This window comes from Centropristis striata, chromosome 12 (assembly GCF_030273125.1).
Source record: "Centropristis striata isolate RG_2023a ecotype Rhode Island chromosome 12, C.striata_1.0, whole genome shotgun sequence".
Lineage (NCBI taxonomy): Eukaryota > Metazoa > Chordata > Actinopteri > Perciformes > Serranidae > Centropristis > Centropristis striata.
Window position 1 is genome coordinate 25,913,820 of NC_081528.1, and position 12,873 is coordinate 25,926,692.

The 12,873-nt window shown below is 38.5% G+C and overlaps 2 protein-coding genes across 6 annotated transcripts; one reads left to right on the forward strand and one right to left on the reverse strand.

The window, feature by feature from the left end:
- Positions 1 to 297: 297 nt before the first annotated feature.
- rab9b (RAB9B, member RAS oncogene family) lies at positions 298 to 5,438 on the reverse strand. Its single transcript, XM_059346061.1, has 2 exons — positions 5,405 to 5,438; positions 298 to 4,190 (listed from the first exon to the last, which is right to left on the reverse strand). The coding sequence occupies exon 2, from the start codon at positions 4,131 to 4,133 to the stop codon at positions 3,522 to 3,524; it is 612 nt and encodes a 203-aa protein (XP_059202044.1). The 5' UTR covers positions 4,134 to 4,190; positions 5,405 to 5,438; the 3' UTR covers positions 298 to 3,521.
- fut11 (fucosyltransferase 11 (alpha (1,3) fucosyltransferase)) lies at positions 5,116 to 12,870 on the forward strand. 5 transcript variants are annotated; one of them, XM_059346059.1, is made up of 5 exons: positions 5,116 to 5,130; positions 8,432 to 8,770; positions 8,906 to 9,286; positions 11,103 to 11,725; positions 11,892 to 12,870. In XM_059346059.1, exons 2-5 carry the CDS (start codon positions 8,432 to 8,434, stop codon positions 12,040 to 12,042), a joined length of 1,494 nt encoding a protein of 497 aa, XP_059202042.1. In that variant the 5' UTR covers positions 5,116 to 5,130; the 3' UTR covers positions 12,043 to 12,870. The 5 variants fall into 5 exon arrangements, with proteins under 5 accessions (XP_059202042.1, XP_059202040.1, XP_059202041.1 ...); XM_059346057.1 differs by lacking the exon at positions 5,116 to 5,130 and adding an exon at positions 7,968 to 8,134; XM_059346058.1 differs by lacking the exon at positions 5,116 to 5,130 and adding an exon at positions 7,968 to 8,128.
- The last annotated feature ends 3 nt before the right edge of the window (positions 12,871 to 12,873 follow it).

Genomic DNA, 12,873 nt, shown 5'->3' on the forward strand with positions numbered 1-12,873 from the left:
CTTGGTCATTCAATGACATTCAAGGTTGCGTTTGATGAAATTCAAACACGGTATGTCTTGGGATCAAAATTCAAGACCTGTGTAATGCTTAATTTTAACACTGCTGCTTATTACTGCAAATGTTGATTTCTTGATGGTAATATGACTGCTGAAAGGCAGCGAGCTGAGGTATACTGATTAATTTAAGTGACCTATTTTTATTTTTTAAAAATAGTTTGGGAGCTTTTGTTTCCAAACTGTGAAGTACTTTTTAAAGGCACATACTTTCATGAATTTTCAAGGCATAAGCACAAAAAAAACCACAAACAAGATAAGTGTTTTCATTTGGTATGTTGCATGTTTTATTTGTAGCCAAGCACTGGAGAGTATTCACCGCTTTGCCAGCATGTTGGCACGACCAGTCTTATCCTCATAGTGCAAAAAGAGGAGTAATGGAAGTAGTCCATTAGATCAACACATAATCAAGATGAACAGTCTAACTTTCACGCAGCTTAAATCACACTCATGGGTTGAGATGAGACAGACGTTCAGTGTCATTTCGTACATTATTATAAAATGAATGCCCTTTGCAATTTACATAAGCCATTTATATGGACAGCCCAAAGAAATATGTTTTTACATTCATAAATATTACAGCAACATAAAAAAAACACTGACATGACGGCATTATGAGAGCAACATACTGTACTGGGTTATGCTACCAGCTTATAAGTACCCACTGATTCTCAGGTAAACACTGTGGTAGGCTACATTATCTGAACATGATAAAAGCTGAAATGGTAAGTAAATACGAACACTGACAAATGATAAGCTAACAGCCCTATTTTTTGCTTTGAATTAATGTAGGCTACCTGCTTGATTAAGTTAAAATGCCCTATGCAGTTCACATTTAATGCAGTTTCTCTCATACCGCTGTGAGTACTAGTACTCAACACACCTTTACAGTAATCATATGAACAAGCTATTTATCATGAGCCTACATTAAAGCAAAGAACCATGTAATAAGTAAATATACCTGTACCTGACTGGATTCAATTCACTTCAAAGTGAAGCTCTTAGTCTGCACACACATTGAAATATGATGCAATTCTTGACTTGAAAGGCAAATCTTAGGTTGAGAAATGTCACAAGACCGCCAACAAAACAGAAAAAAAAGGTATGAGAACATGCACTATAATAAGAACCATGGTGCATTCAGAAAATGAAAACATTTGATCCTATTTATGCAACAGGTTGGGTTGTTTAAGAAGACACAATATTATACTATTCTAGCAGCAATTAAAACACTGATGAGAATGAATTGACCATGATGAACTTAGTTTGAAGCATTCATAAAACAGCATGTTATTTTCTCTGCAAATAAACAAAGGGAGCTCGTTGTAAAAACATGAAAATAAAAGTACCACCCAGGTAAAACAAGTAAACATTGTTAAGTTGTCAGAATACTCAGTTGTATGTTTCACTCAATACTGTATGAACCAGAGAAGTGTACACAATAGTAGTAATGGCCTTATCCTTGTACTCTGGCTGTTTTGCATTCAGCTGAGACCTAGAATGACCAGACAGACAGGCAGCACAAGGTGTATAATGTACCAGTAAAGCAGAGGAGACCTTCAGAGTAGGCAAAACTAATATAAATAATATAAAGGACTGGAATGTTAAGACCTGCCTCGTCGACCTGCCACAAATAATATGTTTTTGACATCAAGGTGAAAAAAAAAATCAAGGCCATGTCCATATATTGTACAATACTGCATGTTGTGTTTGCATAAGAACATCACCAATATTTTTGCCAAGAAAAACAGTAGGGTTTCTTGATCATTAAAGGACTTTGGAGCAGCACCTAAGCATTTTTTCATAGCAAAAACTATGCAGAAACACTATTTGCACTTTTTGTTAACAAAGGCCCTAATTATTGAGGACCTGGATTGGCAGGATATTTTGCCTGTTGAAGAATGAATGACTCTTTATACCCCTGTGCCAATATTTATTTAATTTAAGTGAATTTTTTGTTAATAGAGCCTGAGAGCCCATTTAATATTTTGTTTTGGTTATGTGGTTTTACTTTATGCAGGTTTATTTATTTTGGATATTTGTTTTAAATATTCAAATTCCAAATCAACAGTTGAATATTATTGAGACTTAAAAATTAATTGCAATTTAAAACTGTATACCTGCATTATTATGCTATTATTATCATTAAATCAGTGGGAAAAATGTCTCAAAATATCAATATACTATTTATGGAAGTTATTTCTGAGACAATTTATCATCTAGCAAAAGTGGATATCATGACAGGCCTACTGCCACGCAAACAACAAAGCAGGCACAGGATTACAATACCAACAAGCCAAAACTGCAAAAATATTGTTAAATCTGATAATTATAACCTCCTCTATACATGAGGAAAACAGACTTAAATCAGCCCTTAATCAAACAGAATATCACACAATGTCTGAAAAAAAAATGCAATCAGAGAATGGAAATGTGCTTCACAATAAAATTAACAGCAGTTTATCAACAACAGCAGCAAAAGCAGTATTATTTTTTAACTTCGAGAAATATTGTACCTTCCTTTGTAAACAGGCCCATGTACGTAAGTCATGGGAAATAAAACCAATCTGATAATGCCTAACTCATATACCTGACAACTCCAGCTACACTGTAGTGCAGTGGTAATACTTATAACAGACCAATGAATAAGGGCACTACAATAGCTCGTACCAAAAACAGTCTGTGCTGCAAAATTAAAGCTTACAGTTCCCTTCCCATTGAAGATGAACATAGTTTTTGTTCATGTTGCTTTTGAGAGCAACAATCATTAAAGTTCTTCGTACCTCAAATCATATTGGTCATCATAGTGTTGATGGGGGTTTCTTATGCATAATATCGGCCTGGATTGGTAACACTGCCACTCACAGATACTGCCTGTGTCAAGAAAATACACTAGCTCCCCACTTCTGTTGAAAGATCTGATAACAAGAAAATGGGATGTTGTATTCAAAGCCCCTCTAAAAACCTAGGAAATTCAGCTCATTACTCAAACTTAGAAGTTACAGGGCTGACTGAATGTTGCTGTGCCAAAGGTAAAGTGTGCTCTTCAAGAGAGGACTGGTATTCTCTCATCTTCTGTATTAATTAACATTTTAATCATTTAAATAAAAATAAATGCTCTGAAAGCACTGTTTGATACAACTCCTGCATAGGCAGACATAGCTGAAGCTGGGTGAAAATGTTTTTGTGCAACACTACTGAAAGCAGACGGAGTACAAAGTATGAGTGTGCCTGTTACAGTGTGCCTGTACCTGGGTTAGAGCAATAATTCCACAGTCAAGATACCAGCTGAATCCCTAACAAGGCCCTCCTCAGAGCAGCTCTATCTTATCCACATTATCTATAAGGGATCCTGTACTCAGTACCTTGTACCTACAATTCCTGTACCATTACCACTATCTCACTGGCTCTCAGAACTGCCAGGTTTCAGCTAGAGATTAAGACAAGGTGGATTCACATCTGACCAATCAGCAGCAAGACGTGCGAGAGGTTTTGCGGTTGCCATGAAGATCGATGGTACTACTCAGTAGTGCATGGTCAATCTGGTCCTCAGCAGCCAGAACCTCCCTGACAGCTGCCTCGAATGCAGCTGTGACATTAGTGTCATCCTTGGCGCTGGTCTCAAAATAAGGACAGCAGCCGTTCTCTTCACACCAGGCCCGAGCTTCGTCCTCCCCCACCTCCCTTTGCTCCATGTCCACCTTATTGCCGAGCACCACAAAAGGGAACCGCTCAGGGTCTTTAACATCCGAGTAGTACATGAATTCCTTCTTCCAGCAGCCGAGGTTCTGGAAGCTCTGCAGGTCGTTCACAGCAAATGTGAGCAGGCAGCAGTCTGCACCTCTGTAGAAGGGCGTGCGCAGGGACTTAAAGCGCTCCTGGCCTGCTGTGTCCCAAATCTGAAGAGTGACTAAGCGCCCGTCCACCTCCAGGTCCCGGTTTAGGAACTCTACGCCAATGGTGTGAAAGGACTGGGAGTCAAAGCGGTCTGTGACATAGCGGTTCATTAGGGAGGACTTGCCAACTCCACCGTCCCCCAGCAGGATCACCTTCAGGAGCAGGCTCTTCCCGCTCATCATGTTTCCTCCCACCCAGCAAGGCCTCCACACCAGGTGGCAGACCAGGGTCAACTGAACCTAGAAAGAGGAAGAAACGACAAAATTGAAACTTACTACAGAAACAAAATGAGATGTTCATCACTATTGGGAACAGGAAATGAAACACACTGAGTTTCTTAGAACACATTCAACAACCTAACCAGCCTATTGGCTTGACTATGCTGATGAGTCAGTGTAGATAACTCACTGCTGCAGTAGAACTGAACAATAAGTCACCTCTGGTCAGAACTGTTCCCCATTATGGACAGCCCACCACACAACTTATAATAATGTTGGACAGTTCACTTGCTCTACTGTAGTGGACTAAATTATCCTTTGTATGTATTTATCATATAGATTATCCTTACGTAGATATTGCACAGTGTTTTATTATTTCAATTTTTCATGTCCCTGTGTCTTATTCCATTCATGCTGTTCTAACACTTAAATTCCTCCTGGTGGATTATTAAAGCGTATCTATCTTTCAATCCATCTAACTAGGGGAAAAGACTGCTGCTTTTGCAATATTATTCAACCTCAAATTAACCTTACTGACCACAAATGAAAGGGAGATGTATAATGGTTGACTAGTTTCAGGGACACAGTAACAGGGGTGAAGGACCGAGATATCTTCCAAAGGTCTCTGGTTGAAGCTTTGACTTTGACTACAGCCTCCTGTATTACAACACAGTAACACTCAAACATGACAACCAACAAATCTTATATGCTTGCCAGTCATACTGTAGGACACGACATTACTTTTGTGACATATATAGCAGGTGACGTGTAGGAGTCCAACGCAACAACAAACAGGGGCGAGTCAGGATTATAGGAGAAGACCACTGCACCTGCGCAGACCACATACATGTATCAGCTTGTTGTCAACAGTGACTGGCGGCTAAAACTCGCATTCTTCGTCGCGGGTCTCTGCGAAACTGTTCATGGAGCAGTCGAGAGCAGAAGTTAACTAGGAGAACAGGTAACAGGCTTCTTAAAACTATAATGCAAACAGACAATAACACTGTTGTACTGTGTAGCGACTTAGAAAGCATCCCAGCCAACTAACAAGCTAGCCGGCTAGTCGGTCTTGAGGCTTGTTGACATCCTATACTGGTCAGGCTAACCGTTAGCCTCAGTGCAGCTGCGACTCAAAACTAGTTTCAAAACAACAAAAGAACAAACGATGGAGTGAGGTGATTTGTCTATAATGAAATGCATCTAACATAAATATACAAACATGTACTTCCACTCACCCTGTTCCTAATAGTTGTTATTGCGTGCTCTGCCCTGCGCCCCTACATCTGACTGAGATTGAGTGTGTGACGTGCGCGCCCCCATCGAGAAGCTGCACGTGCACACCGCCTGGACGACCCGAGGTCCTAAAGCCCGTAAAGTTCACTTTCAATAAGAGATGTCAACAACTGAGAGGCGTTGTTATGGTTGTCACTGTCCAAATGGATTTTAGGAGTCCTAAAGTTTGGGGTGCAGATACTTCACTAGATTTTTCCTTTCCTTTCTTTTCTTTTCTTTTCTTTTCTTTTCTTTTCTTTTCTTTTCTCTTCGTTAGTATATTTTTATACATCATTCAGGTTATACGCAACTGATTTGTCAGGAACTAAAAAAGAAGCTATTCTTCTACTACATTTATTACACATAAGTGCAGAGGGTAATATTGTACCTTTTACTCTATTACATTAATGCAACTGCTGTTACTAAGATAAGATAAGATAAGATAAGATAAGATAAGATAAGATAAGATAAGATAAGATATTCCTTTACTGATCCAGGTGTTGCAGCTACACAAGTACAGAGTAAGCAGCACAAGTACAGTGTTAAGATTAAGATTAAGACAGATTAAGGTAATTAAAATAGAAAAATACAAATTAAATAGAAGAATTAAAAATAAATAAATAGCAGAAAAAAATACAAATACAAACAACCAAGCACAAACTAATACATTAGTAGTACAAACATGTTAAAGTGACAGTGAATTGGTGAACAACATATGTGCCATAGTCACATTGCAGATTTAGATTATGTATGCACAATAACGCTTGAATTCATAAATATGATGTATTGTTAGATTAAACTACCAATAGTCTATAAAGCAGATAAATTCTCAGAACTTTAATTGAAGAGTACAAACAATTTATTAATATAGTATATAATAATAGGATATAGCACTCACAGGGGTTCATAGCAAGTACTTTACTTTTGGTATTTTAAGTACATTTTTCTCTTAATACTACTTTAACTTAAGTAAGATTCCCACTAAAGTAAGCAGAGGTTTATATCTGTAAATACCATGTACAGACATACAATTTAGGATTGAAAAAAAAAAGCTTATCTGTGGGCCTCTTTTTAGTAATTGATCCGTGATATGAATTTTTATTAGGGCCCGAGCAGGCAACGACCTGCAAGGTCCCTATTGTATTTCGAATTATTTATTTTTTTTCCCCAAATGATCGCTTTTTTCACTGCCTGAACATACCCAAAAACTCATGAAACTTTAAATATAAGTCACACCTGGCTGAAGTAAAGGATCTGAATACTTCTTCCACCACTGTCCTTTTTACTTCTTTACTTCTTTATTTTTATTATTATTTTTTTATTATTATTTTTTGAATTATTTTTTTAAATATATTTTTTATTTATTTATTATTTTATTTTATTTTATTTTATTTTATTTTATTTTATTTATTTTTTTCCTGCGCTTCTGCGCATGCGCGGTCAGGAAAAAATAAGTAAAATAAAATAAATAAAAAATATATATTTTTTAAAATAAAATAAAAAATAAATAAAAAAATAAGAAATAAAAAAAATAAGAAAATTAAAAAAATAATAATTAAAAAATAATTAAAGAAGTAAAGAAGTAAAAAGAACAGTGGTGGAAGAAGTATTCAAATCCTTTACTTCAGTAAAAGTACTAATACCACTGTTAATAATTTATAAAAATGGGTAATAATTTTAAATGTATCATGTTTTTCATTTTAAATCTTGACCTGAAAAGTAACTTAAGCTGTCAACTAAATGTAGAGGAGTAAAAAGTACAATATATGCCTCAAAATGTAGTGGAGTAAAAGTATAAAGTTACATAAAATATACATAAAAGTACCTCAAAATTGTACTTTAAGTCCAGTACTTGAGTAAATGTACATAGTTACTTTCCACCATTGCTACCTGCCTCTTCTAACTTATACACAGGTGGCACTGTGGTGGCAGTTTAATTTCATATTTGGTACCGTGGCCACACTATAACACTTAAGGCAATGAAATTCATAGGGGTGGTATAGACTGGCCCCTGTAACGCACACACCCCGACGGCAGCATGCCCCGACACGCGTGTACTGCGAGGGCCCGTTCAGTACTGCTTGCAGTCCTAGTTATTATTATACTTTTTCATAACTTTATTTATTTAAAAAGGAATATTATTATTTTTTTGCATTATTTAGTAGAAATAAATCGGGAAAAGCAAATGAAGAAATTACAAGAATACTTTTTAGGAGGCTTTCTACATTTACTTCTTCAGAAGTGAATCTACCGGTATTATAATTGTACCAACTGTAACAGTTTTTTGTATTTTGATAGCAGACCATATTTCAAAGCCGTTATTACTGATTTGTTGTCTGTATTACGTGTTTGTTATCATGTTTTTACTCTTAGCATGTTCTATTTTATGTACACACCCTACGTGCAAAATAAGTGTTACAGTGGTCATTTTATTATAATAATACACTCCCAAACTATAGGTGGCAGTGTGTAGCCGGCGTAAGTTTGAGACCCAAAGAAGAAGTTAAAAGGAGAAAGGTAGAAGAAGAATCCGTCTGTTTTTATTCCCAGGATCTGTACCGTTGGTTGTGTGTTAACCACTGCACTTTGTTATCACCGCTCCTTAATACCATTTTATAAGGAGAATAGTTGTATGTGTTTGGATTGAAGAAAACAGAAAAACGCACCTTCATGTAATTGTTGCATTGGTAATGGTAGGACATTCTAAATGTTTCGATAATAGTGCATGCTCAGAAACCTCTGACACGTATGGTTAAAATGTTAGTCTGTTGCTATTATTTGTTCAATGAAGTTAGCTGCAAGAAAAGGATAACTGCATCAATGAAACTTTAATGTTAGTTATGAGCACACAAACAGCGTGACTTTATCGGCGAGACTTAGGAACCACGTCTGTATTAAACAGACAAAGTTAATTGATTTTTCCTTTTGCATGGTGACCTACTTGTATGCCAGTCTCTGCAATGTGTTTTCTGTTGTTTCCAACCTTGCAGATGGCGGGTAGGGGCAGGCTGGTGCCCTGTGCGTGTCTGGGGCTGTTTGGTGTCCTGTGCTGGGTCTGGGTCTCCTTTGCCTCCTTTCCAGATGATCAACCTCCCCTGGAGGCCTTGGATGCAGTGGACCGAGGAGCCTTTCTGCCACAGAGTGCTCTGTCAGAGATGGAGTTTGCCTCCATCAGTTCTTACAGAGGACCTGGCAACGCTGACCGCCGCAGCAACAAGGAGCTGCCCATTCTCCTCTGGTGGAGTGCAGGACTGTTCCCACATTTCCCTGGCGACACAGAACGCATCGACTGTGCCACATCCTCCTGCCTGGTCACAAGCAACCGCAAGGTACCAAAGATATGTAACCCCATTAAGCTTTTTTCTGAAACTCTTGGCTTAGACCAAGAGAAGATGCATGCTCACATTAATTATAATCATCATCTGAAGTTGTTCTTCCAGTAATCTTGATTTTGATCTTGAAAGGTGCAGCTGTACAAACGGACAGCATCCATCATCTTTTATGGGACAGACTTTCGGGCATATGAGGCGCCGCTACCTCGTCTGCGCCACCAGACCTGGTCACTGTTCCATGAAGAGTCACCCATGAATAACTACATCCTGTCCCATGGACCAGGGATCAGGCTGTTCAACTACACTGCAACATTTCGCAGAGAGTCGGACTACCCTCTGACCCTGCAGTGGCTGCCTTCTCTGGATTACTTGCTGAAGCCTGTGGTCGTGTCCCTAGAGGTGAAGAACCAGCTGAGGAGGGAGGGCCTGGCTCCTGTGCTCTACATGCAGTCTCACTGCGATGTGCCGTCAGACAGGAACAGATATGTCCAGGAGCTCATGAAGTATATTCAGGTACAGTACCGAGAAGTTATGTCAAGGACATTTTCACAAAGATGCATGAGTGTAGCTGTTTCCAGTTCAGTGCCTGGATTATTAAGAGTCCCATAGTACACAGAGTGTATTCTTAGTGAGCTGCAAAAAACTCCAATGATTGAAATGAGAAGGAAAATTATAGTCTGTTGATACATGCAGTTGTATAGTTTGTCCAAAGATGGCGAGAAAACACCATATTATGGGATGTCCAAAAATTACCCGCAAAAAAAAGTCATACTATATTATGTTGTTTTTTGTAAAAAAAATTAAAAAAAGGTAAAATTTTAAAATACCTGAAAACTGCTTAAAACTAGTAAATTGATTGTGTAGTAGTATAGCTTGCACAAAAATAGTGAAAAAACACCATATTATGTGATGTCCAAAAATAATAAAAAAGTAATACTAAAGTATGTCGATTTTTGTGAAGAATGGTCGAACTTTAAAATACCTGAAAATGCTTAAAATGGCCCCATAATAGTCTGTTAATTACTATAGTATTACTGTATGTAAAATTAAACTCATGATTTCAGTTCTAAATTGAAACTGATTGAAATGAGCTTCACTGAAATCAACACAGGATCGGCAAAATCAAATACTTAACCATTTGGCCTTAGTGTAGTACAGCCCCACAGAAATATGGCACACTTGATACCATCTAGCCTATGTTTTCAAAGTAGAATTTTAAAATGTAAATTACATTTGACAGGTGATAAAACCCATAATCTGTTAAATTTTACAAATTAATACTCAATAGTCTGACAATGGCATAGCCCTCAGTGCTGAAAATAAAAGTCTTAATTGAAAATTGGATCTAATTGTGACCCAAATGTCTAATTAATCTGTGGATTTGGAGAATTGTGACAAACCTAATATATATAGTTTTTTAAACAGAAGCTTCGCAGATGTTGGTAGACATGTCTCCAAGCTGCACTTGAAACACAAACCTGCTTGATATGATAATAGGCATGAGGATTTAAGGAAGAAAAAAAACAAGAATTAACAAGAAGCATGTTTTCTCATAATACTGAATGTTCATACTGTTCTGATAATTGTACTAAGGCTATAACATACAATCTAATGAGAAAGGCTAGAATACAGTAGTTTGATGTGGGAAAAACATCAGGAACATTCATTTAAGCACAAAGTCGCCCTTCTCACAATTTATTGAGGCCTTTTGTAAATTGGGTTGCAATGGTTTTTAAAAAGTGGGTCCCCAGGCAAAACTTTCTGAAAACACTGGTCTATGGACCTTATCTTTTTTTTTATCATTTAAAAAAAGGAATGATACCGCCGTGTGATTTTTTTTTTCTACTCATCCTCTGAACACTGACTTAATTGTCTTATTTTGCTTCTGTTCCTGTTCTGCACAAATGTCAGGATACATTTCTTTTTTTTCTAAATACCATTGGAAGTAGTCTCCTCAATATTTCCCATACCACAGCCATTCTTTATAATAAAAACAATTGGATCATATGCACTGAAAATCTGTAGCTCGGAGTCTTCCTTGTTTCCCCTTGTGCACACAGGTCAGCAGGTCAAAATCATTAATCTTGACGCATGCAACTTCAGTAAGACCTCTGTAAATGCTTTGTAAATATAGCTCTCGGTGTGATTTTTTTCTCATCTCATCAGGGAATTAAATGTTGAGAGTTCAAGTAGAAATGTCTAATCAGGGTTTTATGAAAAATGGAGACTGTTAAAAGTGTGCCGGTGTCACATTAATAATCTTCCAAATGTTGGAGTTGGAGTATGCCTCCATCTGTCTCCTTTCTCACTCATTCTTTTCTCTCTGTAGGTGGACTCTTACGGGAAATGCTTGAACAACAAACCTCTGCCTGAACATCTGGAGGACACTGCCACAGCTACTGGCGAAGAGGCCAGCTTTATGAATTTTGTTGCACGCTACAAGTTTCACTTGGCACTGGAGAATGGCCTGTGTCCAGACTACATGACAGAGAAGCTGTGGCGGCCTCTCCATCAGGGCTGCGTGCCAGTCTATCGAGGCTCTTCTGTGGTGGCCGACTGGATGCCCAACGACCACTCTGTAATCATCATCGATAACTTCCCCTCACCAAAAGCTCTGGGGGAATTCCTCAAACATCTTGATGAGAATGATGATGAATATGCAAAATATTTAGAGTTCAAGAACCCCCGCCGCATCACAAACACTCAATTGTTAAAGTCTCTGGAGACCCGCGAGTGGGGGGTTAATGACATGAGTAAACCCAATTACCTGAATGGATTTGAATGTTACGTGTGTGACCAGGAGAACGCACGACTAGCAGCAGAACGAGCATACAGGAAAGCCCCTAAGAAGAATCAACCTCCTCAGCCTAAAATGGCCAGCAACTCTCACATGGGGTGCCCCCTGCCCAGCCCCGGGTACGGAGATGTCCAGGACCTACCTGCAGATGATGGGTGAGTTTGCCTTAAATTATTCACCGTGCCAGGTGTGAAATCCTTCCATTTTCTGTACTTTAATGTGAATAACAACGTCCCGCGGGGAGAGACATCAGTCTATTTTAATGCTCTAATTAAAATATCCTCTGTGATGAGCCTAATCTGTTTGTATATCTGTCCGCAGATGGTTGCAAATATGGCCTCAGGATTACTGGCAGAGCCTGGACCAAGCAGAGGGGCTGGAGTCTCTGATAAGACATAACGAGTCAGACCCTTCGCTGCTGTGGAAGCACATCCAAAACATTGCTGTGAGCAGAGCCAGAGGAAAACACTGACACAGGCCTTGAAACAAACAGAGGATGGAGCACGTCCAGGATTACAGAGGTGTCCCACATTATGCAGCCCCTCTGTTTAAATGAGGGAATGAAGCAGAAATTACTAATATTTTTGCACCTGAGCCAAACCTCCTTACCCTTATGAGCAATTCAGTTCTGCTATAACAGATTTTGATATTGTATTCAGCTGACATGATACATTTGTCCTTTATCCCAAGTTCAGTAATGGGAAAATAATGTTTTAGAGAGGTATATGCTAATATGTTCAAGTTGTTTTATTACTGTAACTGAGGTGCCATCATTGTCCTTACTCCGCCTTGCATTGTTAACGTTAACTGCATGCGGTGCAGTTGTTCCATGGCGGCACGTTCTCATGGGAGGCAGGTTTTCATTGGACTGGGGCAGAGCCAAGGGAGCTCTGCCTAACTGCGTGTGAAGACCATCAAGACTGCAGCCAATGTAGCACATTAGCTTCTTTACGGATACTCAGCAGGTAGCTGATGGTTATTAGCTAAAGTCACATTTATGTACACAGCTATTTTAAGTGTCTATGCAAGAAAAGTATGATTTCACCAAGGAGTGGCGAAAGGCAAATGTAAAGTGAAGCACAACTCCCTTGTGGGAAATCACCACTGCATTTGCAAAGTCGTCCTCAGGAGCAGCTCATCTAATTAACTTCTGCTGCGGATGTTTTATAATGTTGTACTGTTTTCTGTTACATGATGCTAGGACCATGCATATGTGCAATAATTCTTTAGTCATGCTTTTCTAAAACAATTAACTGCTTATTTCCAGAGTCCATGACAGCCTTGTGTGTGTGTGCTTGCACAT